The sequence below is a fragment of the Marmota monax genome, unplaced genomic scaffold, assembly GCF_021218885.2.
Source record: "Marmota monax isolate L192 unplaced genomic scaffold, Marmota_monax_Labrador192_F-V1.1 WCK01_AAM20220418_F8-fsc00031, whole genome shotgun sequence".
NCBI lineage: Eukaryota > Metazoa > Chordata > Mammalia > Rodentia > Sciuridae > Marmota > Marmota monax.
In genome coordinates, this window is record NW_026695197.1 from 16,424,308 (window position 1) to 16,449,306 (window position 24,999).

The 24,999-nt window shown below is 50.5% G+C and overlaps 1 protein-coding gene across 1 annotated transcript in view; it reads left to right on the plus strand.

Moving 5' to 3' along the window:
• Positions 1-1,349: 1,349 nt before the first annotated feature.
• Positions 1,350-24,999, plus strand: part of Ark2c (arkadia (RNF111) C-terminal like ring finger ubiquitin ligase 2C) — a 101,008-nt gene continuing 77,358 nt past the window's right edge. The window contains exon 1 of the mRNA XM_046428470.2: positions 1,350-1,453. Within this exon, the coding sequence (XP_046284426.1) occupies positions 1,393-1,453 (61 nt within the window). The 5' untranslated portion in view covers positions 1,350-1,392. The remainder of the gene's footprint in view (positions 1,454-24,999) is intronic.

The following is a 24,999-nucleotide window of genomic DNA, read 5'->3' on the forward strand; positions in this document are numbered from 1 at the left end:
CTCTTTAAATAAAGGAATCATTGGGTTTTGAAGAGAAGCCCCAGAATAGGAAATGTCTGTGGATGGGCCCCCAAGTATTCCCTGGCTTTGGTGTGGACATTGAGTCTGGTCTATGGTTGAGTTGGGGGTTTTCATGGCAGGTTGACCAAGTGTGCATGAATATGCCCTTAACAGTCCACTTGAGAAGAGGGCTTCAGGATGAGGGGTCTCACTTGTTTTGTGAGTACCCAGATGGCCAGCCACAGTCACACATGACATGTTAGCTGTGCTACCACAAGTGAATCTGCAGGAGCCCCGATTGATTCACATATCTGCCTGCAGACTGTGGAAGTGGGTGTGTCTGTGCATATGGTTGGGTATGCCTGTGTCAGAGTCTGCGCTGGGTAGCCCTGAGTTGTGGACAGTGTGTCAGTGTATGGACTGTGAGCACACATCTCCGTGAATGTGTAGTTTTCAATTCAGCAAATTATTGGGAGCTTTCTGTTCTGCAAGAGCAAGACTGTGGTGTGTCAGCCTGAGTGTACAGTCTTACCTGTGTCTGCATTGTGTGTCCCCTCTGTGTGTCTTTGGGAATGCGTTCTTGGCACGTGTCCTGCCTTAACAAGGCGTTTTTTCGCTATGTGTGTGTGTGTCTGTGCGGCAGTGCCTGAGTCCTGTTTGCAGCTGCCTGCTTGCTTTCCAGCTTCACTTGTGCCCGCAGTCAGGCACTGCACGTGCGCCAGCCTCCATGCGCACGTCCCTGAGTGACCTGTGCGCGATGTGCAGGGACCTCTGGGTCGTGTGCACTTTGTACGCTCGTGTCTGACTCTCTGCACTAACGAACGCACCTCCACATGTCTGAGAGCACGTCCTTTTCCATATGTGCACGTTCCGTGTGCACGCCGCCTGTGTGTATGTGCGTATATAGGGGCGCTGCGCGCGCGCTCCGACCCGCTGGCGTCCAGGGACCCGCACAGGGCTCCACGCGTCCCGTGGGGGTGACCCCTCCCCCGTGCGCCCCGCAGCAGGCCGCGGCGATTGGCCGCCCGCTCCCTCCCAGCCCTCACCCCTCCCTCCCCCCCGCCACCCGCGCGCCCGCGGTCCCCGCTGTCCCCCGCGGTTCCGGCGAGGCCGCGCCGCGCTGCGCTCCGCTCCCATTGGCTGCGCGCGCCTTTGTGTGGCGGCAGCTGCGGCCCCAGCGCCTTTGAATGTCGAGAGGGGCCGGGAAGGGAGCCTTTCCATGGGCCATCTGTCTCCCCGCCAGCCGCCGCCCCACCGCCGCCCGCGCCCCGCGCTCCGCCTCCCGCCCCGGCGGCTCCCGCAGCCCCGCCGCCGCCCGCGCCCGCGCCCCGGAGCCGCGCCACAAAGGGCCCGCGCGCAGCCGCCGCCGCCGCCGCCGCGCGAGGAGCCAGGATGGTCCTGGTCCACGTCGGCTATCTCGTGCTTCCAGTGTTTGGCTCTGTGCGAAACAGAGGTATCGCTTTTTCCTTTCGGGGTCTGCTTCCGAGCGTGGATCGTCGCAGGCACCGGGGCGGGGGCGGGCGCCGCGGGCGGCCGGGGGCTCAGGGCACACCCGCGAGGACGCAGGGCGAGTGGTGGCCGCTCCCCACACCCTTTTGGGGAGACCCCCGAGTGTCGGGGTGGCCGCCCTCGTGGGAGCTTTTGTAGTGAAGTTAGGGTTTGGCGAATTTGGGTCCCTCCCTCCCTAGCCCCATTTTTTATTCTTTGCGGCGGACGTGGTTCCCCCAAATCACAGCCACTTCCCCTAATACCTAGCCCTGTATGATCGAAAGAAGGAGAGATATATGACTGTGTGTGTGTGTGTGTGTGTGTGTGTGTGTGTGAGAGAGAGAGAGAGAGAGAGAGAGAAGAGAAAGCATGCTTGGTTTTCTGTAATTTGCTTTTTTTGAAGTCTATGTGTATTTTCTGTTGTGTGTGTTTTGTATTTTTTCATTTTTTGGTTATTAGTACCGATGGCTTGTGAGCTGGGATCTGGGTATCTGCCCCATCCCATGCCCCAGCCCCCACCCTCTGGTGGGCACTTGCACGATTTCCCGTCCCATCCTTTTCTCTCCTTTAACCCATTTTATGTTATTAACCTTGTGCTGTGGCCCTGCTCACGTCCCCCCCTCCCCACTTCCCAGTTGTCTTTGTATGACAGTTGCATTTACGGGTTCAAAATGCTTGTGTGTGTGTGCATGTGTATGTGTGCATGCATGTGTGTGTGCGCGCCTCAGAGATCAGACGTGCGCTGCCGTGCACCCCTGGGTCCTGCCGGAGTGGGATGTCTGGCCCTTGGGTGTTGCGCTGTGTGTGAGGGTGAGGTGGGAAGCTGCCCCCGTGCCAGGCCTTTGCCCCAGGCAGCGGTTGACCAAGCAGCAGGCCAGCGCGGGCTTTGTTTTTAACTGTGATATACGGGGTGTGTTTGCACGGTCCCCTTTTCCCACATCCCCTTTTCCTTACATTCTGCTACAGCAATAGCTTGATTTCCCCCTCTTCTTCCCCCACCCCACATTTCTTCCATTTTCTTTTAATCAAATATTCCCACCTCCCAAAGCAAATCCAAGATGCATTTCATTTTTTTTTTTCCTTTTTGTATTCTGCCTCTGGACTCACATTTCTCTTCTTGGAAATGTTTCTTCTCTCCCACTCCACGTCTGCTTAAATCCCTGCTGGCTAAGGCCCTCCTCTCCCACCCCCTCCCTCACACACAGAATGATGTCTTCCCTCTGCCGACCTGGCTCCTTCACGGAGCCAGAGTGGGGGGCGGGGTCGCAGGGCCAGCGCTTCAGTGCGCCCCAGGGGCCGGATTGGGCCAGGCAAGGAAAGCCCGGCCCTCCTCCTTCCAGCCCAGCTGTCCCCAGCCCCGCGCCTGTCCCCAGAACCCAAAAGGCAAGGTTGGCCCCCTTAGGCCTGTTTGAACCGCAGTTTTTTGTGTGATGATAGAATGATGACATTCTGCATTTATCAAATCTTTTTTTTTTCTTCATTGTGTAGCTCAGTGAATGGTCAACTCGCTGCTGTGCGCGCTGTGACCCTTCTGCCTCGCATTTAGCTGTATTGTGACACCCTCTTAACCATTTCCTGTCTCCATCTGAGGAAGGCATTGCTATTTAAGCTGCAGTATCCCCTATCTCAGGCCAGTCTAGGTGGGGGGTGAAGGGGTTTGTGAGGAAGAAGGGGGGGGGCTGCATGAGACTCTTGGAAATGCCAGCCCCCACCCCCAAAGCACAATTATCTCTTATTACTTGGCATTTCCTCTTAAAACGGGTGTGGAACATTACACTAGGCAGAAATTCAAAAATGATTAAGAAGGATGTTGAGCCTGAAAGTATAATTATCCTGATTAAATCATTATCATCCTCATTAATACCACCAATCTCTAAATACCATTGCAGGATGCGGTTTCATGTTTTGAAATTCAAATTGTTCAGCTGCCTTTAAATTTTATTTTTAATACCACTCCCCCCCCCACAAAAAAAATCCCAACAAAACAAATTCTGCCCATCAGTCAAAGTTTACTTTCATGGCAAACACGCCCACAGGAAATTTAAGGGCTGAGGGGTGAGTTGGGCTGTGAGTAAAATTTAGCACAATGTGCTAAGAAATCATGACCTTCCGATAGAGGATACTAATGCTTAACTCAACAAGGTCCTAAACCACAATCTTCTTGTAAAACTATTAGATAGTCTGCCAGCTTAAATCTGTTCCTTTTAGTATCCATTGTAGTAGTGTAGGATGTAGGCCATTTCAGAATAGATGCAGAGAAATAACCATTTTTGTATCTTCATCCTGTTTAGCCGAATACATTGCACTGTAAATCCCTGTTAAGTGGATTCCTTTTGCCTTGGCATAGAGGCTGCAGCACCCCATTTTCCAGTTGTCCGGGTAGCCATTGGCTGGCTTCCAGGCAGCACCCAGACATAACTGAGGATTGCATTTAGTTGGAGGCATAATTATTTAATATCTATCTGTTAAAAAGAAAAATCTTTGATGAAATGGCAGTTGCTGCTTTCAAGCCTCTGAAAATTTGGTATACCAAGGTCTGTGGCTTAAGGGGGAGCCGTGGCCATAGGGTCTTAATTATTTAATTGTACAATGTCAAGAGCATCTTTGGACATCTGCCCTGGCCCTCAGAACTGCCCCTTTAACAGCCGGCTCCCTTCTGCTGCTTGGCCAGCCAGACCTGCTCAAAAACTGAAACAAAACAGCAGCAATCATGAAAGAATAAGGCCCCTACTTCGAGGGCCCTTCCAAAATAAAGTCCCAAGTAGCCTCCCCAGACTGCCATTTGGCAATCTGAAAAGAAAGAGGAAAAAAAAAAGAAAGAAAGAAAAAAAAAATCTCAGCAAAATGGTTTTCCATTAAACAGGGGTAGCGTGTTCTGCTGTGCTGAATTACTTCCTGTTCTTATTTTGTGGGTAATTTTTTCTGTATCAAATATCCTTTTGGTTGTGTATCTTTTTCACCTTTTCTTGTACTAAAACTAAAGCATGATCTGTATTTTTTTACATCCCCCAGTTGACACTGTACAGCGCTCGGTTAGAGATGTTACCCCGCTGAACCGTACTGTGGTACTGTGGTCGTGCAGCCCGGGCCATCTGCTCATTGTACGCTGCTTTTGTTCTGTTGCCCTTCCGAAGCATGGTGGGCCCAGCCTTTTTTTTTGTATCGTGTGCATGACGACATTGTTACACACAGAATCCACTAATACTAATATACAATCTCTCAATAAAGAACTAGTTTTCCTATATTAACCTAGTGTGCTTTTTCTCTTGCTGTTTTCCCATTTATTGTCGTATCCCGCTGTTTAGATTTCCCCCTTGCTTTTCTATCCCCACCCCTCACCCACCACCCCCACCTCCCATTGTAAGATTTGAGTGAATGCCTTTTCTTTTTACTTTCCTTTTTTTTTTCTCTCGTGGTACAGATATGGTGACTTCAGTCTCATCTAGTCCATATCTTTTAACAATAGAAGTCTGGGGCGATGGGAGAGGTCAGTTGTTCTGTCACCCTGAAACAGCTCAGCTGCTAGAGAGAGCCCCTATCTTTGGCCACCTGTATATTCAATAGCCTCCACATTTCATGTTAGTTTCCAAGTTACACAGGCACTGAGTGTCTGTCGCTGGTGAGGGAAGGGGAGATGACACCAAGGTTGAGAAAAGGGATACTGTTCTTAACTAGCAATCTTGTAGCATTTCAGATTCGCCTGAAAAACCCATTTTGAGTTGTGTTTTAACTTTTCTGTTTCCTGTCTCATTGATTTACTGTCCTTATAAATCATGCTGGGGGTGACATGTGACATGTAGTGGAAGTCATGATTTGGAGTTTTAAAGGACCCTCTTCTATGTGCATATTTAAATTCTCAGGACCTACAGTGTAAGTTGGACATTGAGATCCTGGATAAGGAAGATATTTCAAACAGAAAGCGAGACTAGAGACTACCCCACCCCATCCCAGGCGGCAGCCCGATCTGGTTCCGTAGGAATAAGCAGGTCTATGCCCTCTGCAGGCTGCGAGCTGGTTAAAGCTGATTATAGCCCGCTTGCCTGACAGCTGCTTCGTCTGTGACCCTAGGGCCTCTCTTAGGAGAAAGCAAGCCAGATCTCCGCCATTGTCTAAGTGTGTGTGTGTTGGAGTGGGGGTGGGGGAGGTCAGGAGGGAAGTCAGGACCTACCTTCAAATTGAATTCGAGGAAGAACCCTTAAAATAATGTCTTTTCCCTTTAATTGCATTGGAGGAGCCAGTGGAGAGGTATTTTTTTCCTCCAGAGTGGAACCCGATTCCAAGCATTTGTCAATTTACACCTATTCCATTTCAGCCCAGAACAAACCTTGCTAAATGAAGCATCATAGACACGCAAGGAAATCAGTTGATTAAAGAAATTCATGGTTCCTTCAAAAGGTCATCATTTTGAAGCTGTCTCTGTGTTGGCGGATGTGCCTGGTCCTCATTCCTCTGGGCTCTCTCCCTGGCCTGCCCCTTGTCTTTCCCCTGTTAGCAGGCACACCCTGCCTGACTACCCTGCCTGACCACCCTGCCTGACCACTGGGCTTCCTCACCTTGTGTATTCAGGCAACAACTCCCCTCTGAATCATGGTGCCCTCTCGGCTCTGGCCCTTTGTTCTCCTGCTCTTCCCAGCCCAGTGGGAAAGCTGAGCTGATTTACCATTACACATGGATACACATGGATGTTCCAGGCAGAGGCAGGTGCTGTAGTGTGTGTGAGAGGAGATATGTAGGTCTACAGTCTGTTGTGGATTTTTTTCCCCCTCTTCTTAAAAAAATTTTTTTTTTTATTTACACAAGACTTTTGATTTTGTTCCTTGTTGGAGAAATCAAAATAAACCACCCCCAATTCAACCTCTGCAACAAAAAAACTCTCCTAAATCAGGTGACCAATTTCATTTTTGTCCTAAAGATGACATCATTAGCCAACTCTTAAGATTTTATTTCTCTAAATTAGTGTTGTATTTGACAGTGCCGTTTGAGGATAGTTTAGTAGCCTAGTAATAATATAGGAAGAGTTGGGGTTAGTGGGTAATTATGTTTTAACAATTTATCAAGTACACACTATATTTCACCCAGGTTGTCAGAACTAAACACTTATCATATTAAGGACTGGATGATTCAAGAACTGCAAAGCTGTTGTACATTAGGTATATTCTCTCAACCTTCTGACACATATCTGCTTTAATAGCTTTTGACTCAAGGATCTTGGAAAAGCCACCTGTTAGGTGGACTCTCTGCCTCCTACTCTGTAATAAGATGGAGCACAGCTTTTGTTTACTTCTCTCATGACTAGCATCAAATAAAGCCTACTTAATTAGTGAGTTTCCTTAGATAACAATTTCTCACAAACCAGCAAATACTTTTAAACATTTGAGGTTAGGGAAAAAGGTCACCGAGAGCTGGAACCCTCATATGCAGAGACAGGGCCTAAGCCATCTCTAAGCAGTTTTCTCATTTCCTGCCCCACCCTTTGCCTGTGTCCTCCTCATCTTTAAATAAGCATCCTGCAGTGTCACGTTGGAAAACTTGGTGGTTTCCTAGGCAAGCGAAGCTACAGCTCTGTGCTGGATTCACGGCCCTTTCCTGGGGGGAAGGCCATGAGACAACATGCCTTCACTGATCTGGGCATGACTTTGGTTCTGTCAATTCTACCCACCACGGGTGCACAGATGGGTGGAACACTCTTGCCTTAGTTTCTCTATGAATCTAAAGAGCTTTTTAAAATTCTTGGCTTAATATAGTATGAATGCAAGTTAGTATTTATTAGTATCTGGTGTGGTTTAGCCACAGCTGAGCCAATGTGTTTCTAAGAGAATTGGGGGGAGGGGCGGGCTTCCCTTGAAGGGACTCAGATTTTCAGGATAATTTTTAAAAAATCTTTTTTATAGTTGTAGATGGACAGCATGCCTTTATTCAATTTATTTTTTTATGTGGTGCTGAGGACCAAACCCAGTGCCTCACACATGCTAGGCAAGTGCTCTGCCACTGAGCTACAGCCCCAGCCCAGATTTTTCAGGATAATTTGAGTGAAAAACAAAGCGGACCCTACAGCTGCACCCCTCGCAATGCCTGAACCTCATGTGCCCAGTCATTCATTCATTCACTCACTGGTTTGTTCATTAGTTAATGAGTGTTCATTAAATACCTGGTTGGGGCTAAGCACTGTGCTAAGGGGGGTGCAGAAAAAAGGGGAACCTTCAGGGGCTTGTGCTGAGGCCGAGAGAAGACTGTGTAGGAAACCAGATGCCGTCTAAGATGTCTGAGCTGAAGCATCCAAGTGAATGGCAAGACATCCTGGCCAGCGAGGCAGCGGGGAGCAGCCCAGGGTTTGAGTCTGAGGCCTATCCTGACTGGAGGGGTGAACGTAGACCATAGCTCTGAGCATCATCTGAACAATGACCATCATGGAACCCTCCTGATAGGGTGCATTCAAATCACGTGTCACAAGCAGGAGCATGGACTAGCAGCTGCCTCTCCCCTCTCCAACTGTACTGGCTTGAGGACCAAATAAAGTGAGAGACGACCTCAGGGTGGGGTAGGACAGTCAAATGGTTAGCACATGGGGTTGGAGAAAGTGGGGAGAGCACTATGTGGGAGTGGGGAACAAATGAGTTTTGGGCCAAGGCCAGTGGCTCTGCTGCTTTGTTAAGAATGGAACATAGGGACATGCACATAAGGAGGGAGAGGGGAGTGTGGGTGGGTTTGTAGGTGACAGGGGCAGCAGGGTCATTGTCCTGCTCTGAATGGCTCTCCCTAGGAGCCACACAGCAGGAGGTCTGCAGAATGTGGGGAAAAGAGATTTGAAAGCCTTTGGAAGTAGGACTTGCTCCTGTGGCCACTGGGAGCTCTCCGGGGTCAGAGTGTTTAGATAGCTTATTCTGTTGATGACAGAAGGGTGAGACTAAGGGGCTAAGGCCAGGGAGGAGGACATGGCAGGCTTCTAGGGATGATGGGGACCCAAACCCTAGGCCTGGGGAATGGGAAGAGGCCCAGCATAAAAGATCTTACCACAAGGAAGGAGCGAGAAGGACTGAGTCCATGCTGGGGGCAGCTGAGGGGCAGAATGTCTTTGGCATGCCTAGGAGAATGTATAGCTGGCCATGAGGACAAACCAGGAAGATGGGAGGAGCAGCCAGCTTTGGGGACAAATGAGTCCAGTGTGTGGATAAATGTAGAATTTGGCAGAGCGAAGGGCGTAGAGTCTGGGAGTAGAGACTTCTAGTACTTTTAAACGCAGAGCTCCAACTGGGGTAGGAAATGAACTTCAACAGTAAAAAATCTTCATATTTGCACGACAGTCCCTCAAAACATTATCTCCAAGCCCGACATCCCTGTACTGAGTGATTCACAGGGCTCTTTAACCCTAGGAGCAGCCTCTCCTACAAAGTTAGCCCCTCAGCAGCTGTACCACTCTGCCGTGGTATCTCATTTTGAACAAGTTTTACTGAATTTCCATCTTCACAAGAGGCAAGACCACAGGACAGGCAAGTGCCAGGATTCTTGCCTCCATGGATTGGCAAAAATGTCACTCCCACCCATGGAGAAGGAGGAGCAGGAGGGGGCCCGCCCTGGATGGCAGAGTGGGAGACCAAGGCAGGGGTGTGGTAAATGGGACAAGGGCGAGGGTGAAGGAGGGGCAGGGCTCTGGCCTCAGGATTGGTCCTTGTCTGCAGAGAGGGATTTCCCCCAGTCAAAGGATTCAAGGCTCTTCCTCTTCCATTATCTCACTTCCTCCTGGACATAGCTAGTGAGAAGGTAATTGGGGTGGAGAGGGGAAAACTGAGGCCAAGAGTGGGGGGAGGCCCCTCCCCTCAGCTAGTAACTGGCTGAGTCATGTAACTGAGAGCTCAGCCTCGGCTTCCTGCTTTGCCCTCCACAGCTTGCAGGCTGCCAGGACCCATCAAGACTAGACAAACCCCAGGGAGCCATGCCCGTGTCCTCCACTGCATGTATCACCAGGAGAGGCCTCTTCCCATCTCATGGCCTGTCAAGCTACAGGGAGTTTAAGTCCCCTGCACCGAGCTTAGAGATAGACAGGGGCTGGCGTATGTGGGTGCCTGGAAGACTAGAGAACATCTTGGGTAGGAAAGATGCAAGGGGCTGGGACCTGGGGTGGTGAGTTCTTTAGCCTCAGGTGCCACCTCAGGAAGCCTGGCCAGCTCACTGGAGGCTCCTGAGGGTAGTGCAGTCTATGCTCTGATTTCCATTGAAATAATAGGTATCTGCTTCCCAGTTTTGCCTCAGCTGTGTCTTGAGCATATTTTGCATCTTTTTGCAGATACTTTTGATGCTTTCTCAAATTAGATCTCTTACATCATGGAGGTAGTATAATTCCATTTTGGAAAGTTGAGAAAGGAAACCAAAGGGGAAATGTCTCTTAGGAGCCCAGCCCCTGTGATCACATGAGTGAAATTCTTTCCACCTTTTTGCTCATACATTTGTGTGTGTTTTGTAGATCTATAAACATGGTGAATATACAACTTGGCAGTCTCTCATTTTTAATTTAACGTTACATCACAAACATCACTTTTAGTCATTGCATAGTATTCCACTTGAATGGTGGCTTAATTGTCAGGGCTGGTGACTTCTGATGCGCTTAGATTGCCACAGGTCACAGGGACTGTCTGTGCTAGTCCACCCCTGCATGCCTTCAACTGTACTAAGCCATGTGGGAAGGAGGGCTAGTGGACTGGCCCAACAGGCCCCAAGCCCCTCTGCTCACCAACAAGTTCCATGGGTGTGCAAGACAGAAGGGCCTGGGAAAGGATTAAGATTGGGATAAACTCTTTCTGTGGCCTGGATTCTGGCCATTGTTCTGCCACAAACACCCACTGTGATCTCTCACTCTTCTTTTTGGTACCAGGGATTAAACCCAGGGGTGCTTAACCACTGAGCCATATCCTCAGCTTTTTTTTTTTTTTTTTTTTTTTAATATTTTATTTAGAGACAGGGTCTTCCTGGGTTGCTGAGGGCCTCATTAAATTGCTGAGGCTGGCTTTGAACTTGAAGTCCTCTTACCTCAGCCTCCTGAGCCACTGGGATTACAGGCCTGCGCCACTGCACCTGGCTCCCATGGTGGTCTTGAGCAAGTCCTTTCCTCCCATTAGTTCTCAGTTACCTGTCAATAGGCTGAGTCCACGGTTGGTGCCTTACGGGCCTTGTCACATGAAGTAATGCATATGCAACAGACGAGAAACCAGCCAAAGGGAAGAGTAATGATGGTGACTAGCATCATGCACAATGGAAATAGTCCTGGCTTGGAGTCCTGCTCTGTCAATAATCACCCGTGTGATGTTGGCCAAGTCTGACTGCTCGGCCCCTTCACTTTCTATCTGCCAAGGGAGATAATTGACCTAATTGCCCCTTCCTGCTCGGAGAAACTGTGACTTCCTCCCGATGACAATAACTTGTGCTTTCCTTGCTTTTTCTCCCTCCCATTGGGACAGCAGCCACACACTCCTCAGCACTCAGTGGCACATGCCCTTCCCCTGGCTCGGTCACACAGCACCATAGGTGGGAAGGGAGCAATCATGGCCTCTGCTTCACTGGTGGCCCATCCAGGGCTGTGACTGCACCAGAATGGGGTGCTGGGTACACCCCAGGGCTCCCCAGCCTGAGTTAGGGTTGGAATTGCTTCTGCTGTGCCTCTTGTTGGCCTAGACCAGGAAGCTGCCTTCCTTCAAACTTGCCCTGAGGTGCGCTGCCTTGGGGCAGGGGTGCCCTCCAGGAAGTCCCCCAGCCAACAAGGGATGGTGACATTACCCGCTTCATGGTTTGGCTGCAACAGCGCCAAGGTGCATCCCCAGCTTTGCATGTGGGCCTCCCAGGCCTAGAAGCGGAAGTGGTGGGGCTGAGTCAGCGCCCGCCTGCTGTGGGATTGGGTGCGGAGCTCTGGAGGCAGGAGGAAGCCAGAACAGAGCCAGCACCTGTCTCTAGGAAGGCAGGAAGCTCCAACAGCAGCTGCTCCCCTTGGGGCTGAAGGGGTGGGGAAGGGATGGCTTGCTCCTTGTCCCTCTAGTCAGCTTAGCTCTGGCTCTCCTCCCCCAGCTGCCAGGACTCCCAAGCCACCTCCTTCTAGAGAGCTAAGGGCCTATACCCCTCTCCCTGACCTCAGGGCAACTACTTCTGCTACCAAGTCCTATGGGAGCTGATGGGCTAATGTACCCACTCCCACCTTGGGCTGCAGACACTGGACTACCTGAAACCAAAGGATACCTTTGCACCATGGCAGGGCTTGCTTCTGGGAGGGCAGGTGGGAAGGGTCACTGGGCTTGTCCTTCCACCCAGGAGGCATGGACCTACTGACTAGAGATGAGATTCTGATAGTGGGGAAGGTGAGGGATTGTGGGGAAGGTGAGGGGTGGCTGGTCCCATGGAGCTGGCTACCTTCTCAAGGTACTCCACACCAACAGTCACCAGTTACCACAGTGCCAGGTGTCCCCAGCTCCTGATGAGGGAGGGAGACCACAGAGTAGCTGGGAAGAGCCCTGGGTTCACCAGAGCCCACATCTTGGACACCAGGGTGAGTAGGCCATGGTGCTGGCCTCACCTTTGGTGGGTAAAGGTGGAAGGAGGGCTGTCAGGAAGGAAGCCGGGCCAGACTTCCTTTGGCCAAGGGGATAGGGTGTACCCAGCACCAGAATAGGGTACTGGGTACACAGAGCAGGTACCTGCCACAGAGCCCCAGGAGATGGACAGCAAGAGGTGCTGAGTGGCAAGACTGGGCCCGCCTACACTTGCAGGACCCAGGCCTTGGAGCGAGGAGGCGGGGCTGTGGGAGAGCCGAGTTCACCTGGGCAAGCTTGGTCTGCCTGGGCTGGTGAGGTGGGTATGAGATCCAGAATGTGAAAGTGGAGCGCAGCCACTGGCCTGGGATGGCAGTTCACCCCGAGGGTCCCTGACAAGTCCAGGTTCCCCCAGGAGAGAGATGGAGTGGAGAAGGAGTAGGGCCAGAAGGTGGGAGAGGTGGCTGGAGCCTTGTCCTGTGGTCACTCCCTACCCCTCAGCAGCGGCACTCATCCATCCCACGTGGTTCCCAAGTCTGTGCTGGCACCTCCGAGGTCCTGCTTGGGAGTAGGAGTCTGCCATCTTATGGTATCCATACTGCTGGGGGGACCAGGTCTGTGTTCAGCATATAGCAGAACCTTGACTGAGGGCAAAAACGGGCCGCAGGATAAACTTGGTGCAGCTTCTGGGTTTTACCTCTCAATTTGGGGAAAAGGTGATTTTTTTTTTTTTGGCTCTGGAATGGAGCCCAGGGGCACTTTACCACTTAGCTACCCTCTCAGTCCATTTTGGTTTTTATTTGGAGTCCAAGTCTCACTAGGTTGCTGAGACTGACCTTGATCTTGTGCTCTTCCTGCCTCAACCTCCCAAGTGTCTGAGATTACAGGTGTGTACCACTGTGCCCAGCGAAAAGGTGATTTTTATATTAAACTAAATTAGGAAGTTATGCCTCCAGGTGCAAATTTTACATGAACTGTTGAGTGAAGATGTAGAATTTTGGTGACATGTTCAGTGTGAGGGATACACAGGGGTCGGCCCAAGGTCTCCTCTCCCCAGCATTGGAGACCCAAGCTGTCCAGTGGCTGGAACAAGAGTCCCCCACCACTGGAACTGGGTCTTTTGACTCAGAGGGCCAGGATGCTCCTCAGGTCTCCACTCAAGGCCATTTGGAAGCCACATGAGCCCCAGCAGCTCTAGCTGAGACTGCTTTGTGGCATACATGCCCAGGTGAGGCTTGAAGACAATGTGGGTGTAAGGTGAGCAGAGGAGACGAGAGATTGGAACATGGAGACGAATCTATGAACAGAGGGCTCTTCCCAGCTACTCTGTGGGTCCCAGCTCCTAAGGGGTCACCCAGCCAGGGCTGCTCCTGGTACACTAAAGATTATTTCTTTTATTGTGAAAATATACATATAAAATTTGCATTTTAACTTGTGTTTTTTTTTTTTTTTTTTGGTGGTGCTGGGGATGGAACCCAGGGCCTTTCGCATGCTAGGCAAGCACTGAGCTGCATCCCCAGCCCCATTTTAAGCATGTTAAACCATTTAAGAGTGTACAATTCAGTGGCCTTCAATACACTCACACACATTGTTGTGCAACCATAACCACTTTCTATTTCCAAAACCTTCTTTAATCACTCCAAACAAATAAGGGCTCCCTTAGTTTTTCCTGTTCCCAGGCAGGACAGGGCTGTATTTGTTGGGTCTCCTGGAGGAAGGACCAGGACGGTCAGGGACAGGGTATTAAGTGGTAGCAATGGATGCGGAGATTTTGCCATTGGGCAATCTGGCTTTACCACTTACAAGCTCGGTGACTTTGGACTTCTCTAAACCTTCTGGAGAGATAGATATAATTGATATGAACACCGGTGTCACAGGGAGGTGAGCACAAAAGTAAGTGCTGATGGATGTAAAATATGAGGCACACAGAATCCTGGAAAGTACTTAGCAAGAGATGGTCATTGCCACTTATACACCCCACTCCCCCTCTGCAAACACATAGACCTGCCTCTTTAGGCCAGGAACAGTCTAAGGGGATTTAGGAGAGTGCAAAGGGGACCAGGCAGACAGGAAGGGACTGGGCATGTAATTGCCTAAGCAGTTACTGGGAATCCACTTTGGGCTGTGGGCAACAGGTACTGGCAGTACCAGGCCACAGCCTAGATGGGAGACCCTTGAGCATCCCCAAAGTTGGTGGGGGAATGAATAGACCATAGACCAGGCCACACCGAGGGCGAAATCGATGGTGGTGCTGGTTAGAAAGTGTGGTCCAGCCAGTCGGCAGCATCTTGGCCCATGAGATGGGGAGAGGTCAGTGAAGCCGGCAGAAGTCTTGGGGAGGGAGCCCCTGGAGGAAGCAGGACCGGAGCTGTCCTTGAGGAGGAAGAGCAGCAGCTTTGCTGCAGGTCAGATCAGCCCTGCCCCTTTCTGGCAAAGATCCAGATCCCACCCAAGAGGTGAATGTCAGAGTCCGTGGCTGTCACCCTCGTCTGAGTTTTCTTTTTCTTTTCTGAAGCATTGGGCCTTCTCATTTCATTCTCATCCCACCCATTCCAGCCCCCTTCCTCCCTGCTGTCCCCCTGGCTTGGCCATTTCTGCTGTCATTCTCTGCCTCCTCTCCTGCCCATCTGCCTAAGCCCTCCCATGGGTCACTGCGCCGTCCCCTGGAAGAGAGCCTTATGGAGGGGGGAGGCTGCCCAAGGAGCAGGGGTTTCGTGGCCTCCTGAAGCAAGCAGCCCTCCTAGGGCATTGATTCTGTTCCCTGAGAACGGGTGCTCATGCTCACCTGCCAGGCTGAGCGAGGATTAAGTGACACTGGAACGTAACACACCCACCATGATCCCTGGCCTGGCACAAAGCAGGGCCGCTCTTGCTATGTGTGGCTGCCTGCTGGAGGTAACCATCTGCAGACTCCCCGTGCCTATTCCTAGTAGGTACCTTGACTGTGGTAAGGGAAACAATGGGGATGGGAGGGAAGAACTCTGAGCCTCAGTGTTCTCGACTGTAAAATGGAAGCAATCATAGTAACCGCCCAGCATGGTTATAAGGCGGCTCAGATTTGATCATGGGTCTGCTCAGCTCATCCAACAGATGTGAATTGAGCACAGGTGTCTGCACTGGCCCTCGGGACAGGAAGATAACAACACAAGAACAGCAGCAGATGCTCACATAGCGCTCACTCTGTGCCAGGCACTCCCCCAGTCACCTTACCTGTCCTAAAGAAACCGAGTCTGCTGGAAAGCAGATGCATGAGCGGTCTCAAGGTAGGATCCTGATGTCTGTGTTGGGTGCTCTCAGCCTGGCGTCTGGGAGGCCAGGCCCAATGTCTGGAGTTCCTGATGTCTGAGTGGGTCTTAAAGGATGTGCAGGGCTGAGCAGAAGAGGCAGGTGAAGGTGCCACCACAGGGGTGAAAGGCCGGAAAGAGAATGCTGCAGAGAAGCCACAGGGTCGTGTCCCCCGCTGAGCTGGCTGGGGCTTTGTCAGCACTGCTGGTAGTGAGTGGCTGCTGTCAGGACTGAAGGGCACACAGCCTACTCAGAGCCTCGGCTTGAGCTTGATCTTGAGCACAGGGCTTAGGCGAGACCTGGGTGCCAGCCTTCAAGTGCTAAAAAACCAGGCAGGAGTCCTCTCAGTCCCATGAAACATGAGGGGGCAGCGCCCTCCACAGTAAGAGGGTCATCATGCTCTGCGGTGGAGAGTGGGGGTCGCCAGGGTGGAGTGGAGGGGCAGAGCTGTGGTGTCTGGGAGACCTCCTGGAAGACACAGGGTGGAGCTGACCTTGAAGCAGGGACTTGGAACAGCGTTTCTCGCACTGTCCAACCAAACACAGAGGCCCTTCTGCTAAAATTGATTCTGCAAAAGAGTCACATGTTTCAAAGATTTGGAAACGCTACACCCTACGCCCTACACTCCTGGCTTGGTGAGTGCCGTCGCCTATCAGCACATTGGAAGCCCTGTTCTGACCTGCAGGAAGGAGAGCCCTGGGCTTTGCTTCGGTAGCGTTTCCCAAAATGATCTGACCACAGAACTCTGGGTATGTGCGCATGCATGACTTCTAGAAACATCCTTTGAACTTGGTGCTTGGAGCACAGTTTGGGAGATGCTGGTGTGGGAACTGGGTCACCTAACTCAAGACTAGCCTAAAGTTGCTTCCTTACACTGAGGGGGGGAGGGACACTGAGGGAAAGGCCACAAAGGATGACTCGTTGCTTTGTGACTGCCTGTCTCAAGGTCCCCCAACTCTAGTCTTCCTTCCAAGGGTGTCATCCTTCTTATGGTCTTAGTCCATTTGGATTGCCACAATAAAATGCCAGAGGCTGGGTGATTTATAAATAACAGAAATTGATTTTTCACCATTCTAGAGGCTGGAAAGTCCAGGATCAAGTCACCAGGAGTTGTGCCTGGTAAGAACCCACTTCTTGGAGGGTGGCCCTTTTGCTGTAAGACCACAAGGCAGAAGAAGAGAGTCTCTTATCAGGGCACCAGTCCTGTTCATGAGGCGCCACACACACTATTGCTACTTGCACACACACGTCCACACGTCCATCCCACGGCTCCTGTATTAGGTTCCTTTTCTACTTTTCTCTGATGTTTCCCCTGAGCCCCTGTGGTCACCACCTGCCATTACTGAATTTACACAATAAACATACCAGCAAGGAGGCCTCAATCAGGATGGTACCATGAGATTGGAGTGTGCCTGTGTGTCCAGGCCAGCAGCTGTAGGGTCCACGTACCAACTGGCCACTGCCCTCAGGGCTCTGCAATCTCCATGGGTGTTTGTGCATCAGGAGGGACAGTGGCCTGTGTGGGGCATAACAGAGGGGTGTGACCGAGTGGCTGTGATCTCCACTATGGTGGGTAAAGCAGACATTTGCCTTTTGAGAGGCCACATTTGCCTTTTGTGAGGGCTCTCGAGGAGGAGGGTCTTGAGCTGGGGCAGAGGGTGAGTGCAGAGTCTGTGGGGAGTGAGAGGGGATCACCAAAATGTGGAGGCTGCATGATGGCAACAAAAGAAGTGATTGTGCCTGGTGGTCCTCCCCCAATCCCAAGGTCCCCAGCAGCAGATTTGGGGACAGTTTAGGCAGGGGAGGAAGTGGCAGGTCCAGGAAGTGTCCAGCAGCCCTACTCTATTGACATTTCCTCCTGCTGCCCCAATGGTGGCCCTGGCCCCTGGCAGCAGTCCTCAGAGGCGGGAGACCCCTCAACTAGTGCTCACTTCTGTCACACAGGTGGCAGGGGTCTGAAAGAGACCATATGATATTAATGTGGCTGCTCAGTTTTATAAAGTGTCTAACCAGCTGGCGGGCCAGGCGTGCTAGTCTTATTTACGGCCGCTGTTATTTCTCCCACATCGAGATTAATTTGACGATAGTTGCTTATAAGCTCTTCTATCATCAGATGGGCCCATTACCTGGGAGAAGAGAAGGCTGGGTTTAATTTGTGAATGGCGCTCTGGGTCCCTCTGCCTCGGAGTGCCTGCGTGAGTCTTAGCCATAAATCCTGGTAGAGGCCAGCGCTGAGAGCTGGCAGCGACCCAGGCAGACAGGACCTGGTGCTCACGTGTGGGTCTGGGTGCCCTGCAGAGTCATCTATGCCAGGAGAGACCCTGGGAGGTCACCTGGCCAGGGAGCTTCATCCTCTTGAGTTCATACTAAGTGAGAATCATCTAGAAGCTTCTTAAAATACAGATTCCCCCAGTCCTACAGGGTCACCATCTCCAGGGATGGGGCTTGGGATTCCCCAAGTCTGGAGTTTTCTCAGGGGTGTCCTGCCCACGACACTCCTGCCTCCATGAGGCTTGGCCTGAGCAGGGTTAGGGGAGGGGTGGGCTGCGAGACAGGCAGGGAAGGTCCCTTTCAAGTCCCCCCTGCTTCAAGTCCCCCTGCTCCAAGCCTTTCCTTCCCTGGAAGTCTGAGTAGAAGGGGCGAGAGGAACAGATAAGGAGGTTAGGTCCTTAAGCAAAGTGATGAGGTTTGCACCTACAGAGCCACTCACTGTTGTCACCAGTCCATTCGCTGCCAGTCCCTTCCTGCCCAATAGCAGAGAAGCATTGTTCATGGATGCCATGCTGAGGACTTTGGAGACATTATCATTTTGTCCTCTGGTGTTGATCTTTGGGTTGTCTTTTAAAAAACCCAATAGAAAGATAACTGAGTTGTTGTAAGAGGTGACTCTCAGTGACAGAGCCTGGAAACTGAGGCTGGCTTATATCCAAGCTCATGCCTCTACCGTGATCTGAGGCAATTGTCCTTTGCTGGGGACAGGGATGGGCCATGAATTGATGCATATGGACACAGCAGTGCATGGAGCAGGAGTAGTTATTTCCCCGAGGCATCTAGAGTGAATAGCTGTCAGACCATAATGGAATTTTTTTCCCTTTGTGGCCTGGCCAGCCCTGTCAGCTGCAGCTCAGTGGGGAAAATATTTGCTGCCCATGGATGGTGACCTTGCCCCCTCTGCTACTTTCCTACTTTATCTAAGCCTGTGTCGCAGGAAGGCAGCTCTAGATCCTCTGCCTCCCAGGTCTTGGCCTTTTCTTCCCATCATCACTTTTTTTTTTCTTTCTTCCTTTTTTTTGTGGTGCTGGGGTCTAACCGGGGTCTTGAGTATGCTGGGCAAGCACTTTGCCATTGAGCTACATCCCTAGTTTGTCTCTCAAAGCCTTTGCAGGGCTTGCTAGAGACATCTGAGAACCCTCTAGGCTAACTGTCCTTGGTCCTCTCTCCTCGGGTTCTTTGGTTCCCCTCTAGGAAGCTCCCCTGGAAGAACTGGTGGGAAGGAAATTAGTTTGGGCCCCATCAGACCCCTTTCCTTGCCTAGAAGCTACTCTTACATTCATGTAATCTCATTTGCATAGGATGTTCTAGACCCCCATCACCCTGAGCTTAATTCATATGGATCAGAATTGGATCTGGTCACATCTGCTTAGTGATACATCAGTCTGGAGGAGGAGGCTTATTGGGTGGGAGCTAAGTCTGCCTCTGGTGACAAATAAGGGAGATTAGAGGGATTTCTGCTTAGAAGAGCCCAGAGTCAGTGTGTCATGGGCAGGTGTGGCACCCAAGCCCCTTTGGGGCTCGGGTGCTTCCTGTTTTGTTGTTCTACCTTCCTTAGGGTGTGTGGAGCAACTCTGCATACTTTCTAAGCATCAGGATGGAGCAAGACCAGAAAGGACAGGAAGGGTACAACACCATGCTGCCCATCCATTGACTGGAACCAGGTCACATGACTATACTTAGCTGCAAAGGAGCATGGGAAATGTAGTTTATTCTGGAAGGCCATATGCCCAGCTAAATTTGGGGTTTCTATTACCATCCAACCAATGTTGGATGCCAACTAGTCATCTCTGCCTGAGTTTATTCTTAGGACCACACGTCAGGCCTTACATTGATCCTGGTTAAGGATTGTCCTGTGATCGCTTTCTTATTTAGTGGCAAAATAGACAGGACCCCCACGTCCTCTGTTGCTTCACCTAAATAGACAAAGCAGAGCTCCATGGCAGGAAGTGATAAGCCATCCTCCAAGTTGGAGTCACACCGCTGACCTGTGTGGATCGGATGTGCTCACTCGCTTCACTGCAAACCTCCTCTTCCTTGTGACTGGCTTGTGCTTCCTCCTTGTCCACGAGATATACGTAGGAAACATAAGTGAAATGAGAGGATGCACCGTGTGTGCTGGGCAGTAGGTCCTAAATGAAGGCTGCACATCCTTGGGCAAGCTATTCAACTTCTTTGTGCCTCAGTTTACTCACCTAAGAAATGGGAATGTGCCTCCCCCTTTGGGTTGTTGGGTAGATCCAGTGAGACTCTACGAGACCTTGGACTGGGTCAGGCTGTGGGTCAGGTGGCAGGGTGAGAGTCAGAGTCTGCAGCTCCCTGAGAGAGCTGTTGTGAAAAAGAAATGGGGTTCTTGTCACTTTTAGCATAGATACCTGGTTAGTCACTAGCACTCAATGGATGCTAGCATGCCCCGCTGCCTTTGATCAGAGATGTTATCTAAAAGTCCCTTAACTGCACTCCATCTCTGCATATGGAAGCACAGGGGAGTTGGAGCAGAGTGATGGGGGGTGGGTAGGAGACAAAGCTGCTGACAGGATTCCGGCTTCTTAGGCAGGACTCTATCCACTAGCCCATGGTCCTGCCTCAGTGCTCACTCTGCTGAGGGAAATATGACTGCCACCCAGAAGAGATAACCAGACACAGGCAGCCCATGGAGAGCTTTAGGCTCTGGGGCCGAGGGCTGGTATAGCAGGGGCCCCAGGTAATTCTATCTTCCTGTCCACCAAGACCCAGTTCTCAGTGTTATTAGCCTAGAAGGGACCCCAGTGATATTAGGCCATCCCTCAGCCCCTCATTTTATAGGGAGGGAAAGGGACTTGGCCAGGATCACTTAGCAGAGATGAAGACTCAGGTCCCCACATTTCTGTCTCCACTCACTCTCCTGGGTCAGGAGAACAGGAGCCACAGGGTCACCCTGCTTCCTGACCCTTCTCCTCTTCCTTCTGCCTGCATTTATGGATTATTCTGTTTCTTCCAATGCTTTATTGTCATTGAATATAAAAAAGGCCCAGAGGGGCATGTACATTAGCAGAGGCATGAGGAGTGGAGGGAGAAAACCTCTTGGGGGAGGCATCTGTGGTGGAATAGGAGCTTTGCAGGGCATGGATTGGGCTCAGATACCATCTCTGTGGCTCCCTGGTGCATGCTGAAGGCAGTGTAAGCAAAGTCAGACGACTCTGGGGGTTAGAGGGGGAGATTAACTCACTCACATCTGTAAACTGTGAGGGACCATTCAGACATTCAGACTGCACAGAAGAGGCTCCTCATGCACAGAACACAGGATGGGAGGACCCTTGACCGGGTCTGGAAGTGCCTATACCCAACAGTGCCATTGACAAGATGTGGTACTCTTCTCTCCCAGAGACCCAACTGCACAAACCTTTACCAGAGACTTGGGAATTGGCTGGAGTATCTGCAGGGTCCCTAAATGATACTTTTCAAAAGATATCCCACTCTTCTCAGCTGTAGCACCGGTACGACTCCAAGATATACACTTACCCACATTCCATATCTTGGAAATTAGAATGTGCCTTATAAACAACAGTGTGTCCTAGTTTAATTGCCTCCTAAAAATCTTTTAGTGGTTCATAAAGTGATCACCATGCAATTGATGGCCTTGTAGTGTTGAGGCCACTTGGCATTCCTTTTTTTTATGGGCTCTATACACAAAGCTTTTGGGGCCACAGATAAATCTATGAGATCCTTAAATGCAAACATCAGTGCCAAGTTTGTGATTTATGAGATTGAAGTTTCTTTCTCACCCTAGACATTCTTTATGGTCTTGTTTTTGTCACTTTAAATATGACCCAAGGATTCAGGGGGATGAACACTTGGGAGAGGGTCAGAAGTCATAGCATTGGGAGGCTGGTGTCCTGGGTCCCTCCTGTGAGGACCAGCCTCATTCTTCTTTCTCAGGACCTTGGGCTCCTCATTGACTCAAGAATGACGCTCCTCTTTCTGCTTCACTCTCTAGCCCCTGATGAGGCTCACAGGAGTTACTTGTTGTTTTAAAAGGCTTGGAAGGGACACATTAATGCCCCAGAGTTAAAATTCTAGAAAAACATTAACTTCCTCAAGCTTTCTTCTCCCCCAACTCCAACTCCCTTCCTGTGTTCCTCTAAGGACTGAGGATCTCCTGGGCATGCTGGTGATCTTCAGCAAAGACACTTTCATTTCTTCTTGTGCTCCTCCAGCAGCCATGGTCTCTAAGTACCCTGAAATGTCCCTTCTCTCAGGGCCTCTGCCGCCTACTGCGTTCAGTGCCTGCCTGGTCTCCTGGCAGGACTCTGGGTCTCTGGTTCTCTGGTTCTATCTTTCCACCTCTCATATGCTCAGCTGCTTCCTCAAGACTTTTTCTAAACCCAGCTTTGCACAGATGGTCCCAAACCTCACATGATCATGCTATGCTTGTAGGACCCCTGCACCCAACTCTTCAATGTGGTCCCATCATGCTGGGTACATGGCCACCATAGTTGATGATATTCATGTTGATGATAGCGATGAAGCAGAAGGGCTTTGAGTGAGGTGGAGGCATGGCCAGCTGATGGGGCTGTAGGGCCAGGCACCAGTTTGATCCTTGGCAAGTTTCCCTTGGCCCTTGGCCCTCAGGCAGGGTGAACTAGGCTTGGTGCAGGCCCCTGGTCCAAATCCTGTCCCCCTTATTCTCTCTTTTATTTATCACTTTAACATTTATTAATGCCCTCGTCTGTGCAAGGAACTATGCAGAAACTGGAAAGGAAATTGCTTTATCGTCTACTCATTCATTCATTTACTCATTCTACAACTCTTGATCGAGTGACCAGTCCGTCCAGTTCCAGGCCTGTTCTAGGTGCTGGGGACACTATAGTGAATGATGCCTTGACTTTATGAGCTTTATGAGCTTATATCGGGGAAGGTGGACAGCAAACAAGTAGTCAGGTCAGTAGGTAGCAAGTCTGAGATGATACATGCTATGGTGCAAAATGGCACAGGGAATGGGCCAGGGGATGCTGGTGGGGCAAGATGTGAGGGAGGTGCTTGTTGTATGTCTGATACTCAGGAAATGCCTTGTGCTTAGCATGGTGATTTCCAGAGCCCTGAGGTCTCAGGCAATGAGAGAGGGAGCCCAGCAGACACTAGGAGGTGAGGTTTGCCTCCCTTGTCGTGAGCATGGTGAGGTGTGGATAACTCCTGCCTACTGACTTCAGAGTACAGTACACTCAGCCCTCTGTATCCATGAGTTCCTCATCCAGGGATTCAACCAATCTCAGAGGGGACATTTCGGGGTGGGGGGGGAAATTGCATCTGTATTGAACATGTACAGACTCCATTCTTATCATTATTCCCTAAACAATGCAGTATAATAACTATTTACACAGCATTTACATTGTTAGGAATTGTATTAGTCATCTTTGTGTCATTGTGACTAAAATACCTGACAAGAACAGCTTAGAGGAGGGAAAGTTTATTTTGGTTCATGGTTTCAGTCCATGGTGGGCTGACTCCATGGCTCTCGTGAGGCTGAGCTTCAAGGTGGGAAGCTGTTCCATCATGGCCGCCAGGAAGCAGAGAAAGGGAAGACCCGGCAGGCAAGATGAACCCTTCCAGGGCACACGCCCAGTGACCCACCTCCTCCAGCCAGGCCCTACCTGCCTACAGTTAGCACCCAGTCAGTCCTTTCAAACTGGGGTGGGCTGATTAAGTTACAGTTCTCAAAATCCTATCATTTCACCTCAGAACATTTCTGCACAAACACAGGAGCTTTGGGAGAACACCTCATATTCAAACATAGCAGGTATTTTAAGTCATCTATAGATGATTTAAAGTAGATGGGAGGCTGTGTATAGGTTACAGGTGAATAACTACACAATTTAATATAAGGGACTGGAGGGTCCTCAGATTTGGAATCTCTGGGGGATCCTGGAACCAATCCCCCGAGGATACCCAGGAGAGACTGTGCTCACTTTAAATGTGCAGAGGGGACCTAGACCTTCATACCCCATCCCAAGGCTCCATGCCTACAGGTCTTCCACAGCTTTATTATCTGATCTTATCATGGTGTCATGTCCCACCAACTTCCTACCTTAGGTCTCATCCAGTCGTGGTGCAGGTGAAGAGATTTTACATTTAGGGAGATCTAAGACTCCTGAGGTTACAGAGTCATCTTCTTGAGCCAGAGATTCTGGGGGAGGCAGCCTTCTGTGTCCTGAGCTGCAGTATTGGGCTCAGGCAGGGGACAGCTAGCTTTCTCCAGCTCTCTTGCCTGTATTAGGGTTACCTGGCAGCTTGCAGAAATCCACATTGACAGGCCCCACCTAAGGTCTACTTTTCTGAGATGGGAATCATTGGTTGATTGTTTGATTGATCTATCGATGGTACTGGGATTGAGCCCAGGGACACTTGACCACTGATACAAATTCCCAGCCCTTTTAAAATTTTGAGATAGAGTCTAAGCTGCCCAGGCTGGCCTTGAACTTGCAATCCTCTTGTCTCAGTCTCCTGAGTAGCTGGGATTATAGGTGTGCATTGCAGGGATTGGTAGGAATCTGCCATTTTATGTATTTGTGAATTTAAAATATGAGCTAGTTGCTTTGACATTCAAGAAGATAGAAATGCACATAGGAAAAAGCAAAATGGAAGACCCATCTCTGCTTAGTAAGTGTATCTCTTTCTCCCGTTATTTCCCATTGGCCGTCAGGCCCCTTCCCCAGACACTCGTCACTACCCCTCATTTATATCTACCCAGCACTGCATTGGACAATGTATACACTGTGGTGAACAGTGGCCCTTGCCCTCCTGGAGCTTGTAGTCTCAAGGAGGAGACAGCATAAGCAAACAACCCACAGATAAATGTCCAACTGTGAACACATTTTAGCAAGGATGACATAATTTTGGTGGGCTGTGCTAGGGTGGCGAGGGGATGGAGTGAGGTGTTCCTGACCTCCTTTCCAGAATCCCAGGTGGTTGTGAAGGATCCTCAGCTCTGGGAGCCCTGGCTTTAAGCCACAGCCTTTCTCTACTCCTCACTGAGGGGCACTGAGCTCAGTGTCTGGGCTAGAGAGGGGAGCAAGACCCTGCCCAGTGCTTGGGAGCTACTGTCCAGCTCAGAGGCAGGACTTCATCCAGGATAAGGATTGTGTTGATTTTCTGTGACAGCTGCAACAAAGTCCCACCAACTGTACAGCTTAAGAATGACAGAAATGTAATCTCTTCCAGTTCTTGGGGTCAGGAGTGTAAAATCAAGGTGTTGGTAGGACCAGCTCCTTTTGAAGAAGCCAGGACAGACTCTTCCTTGTCTCCTGTGTCTTCTGGTGATTGCTGATAGTCTTTGGGGCTCCCTGGCTGTGGACACATCACCCCAGCCTTTGCCTGTCACCAGGTGGTTATTTTTTTTTTTCTGTATCTTTCAGTGTCTCTGCAGGGCTTTATAATGATACCTGTTTATATGAACTCATCTTAACTTGAT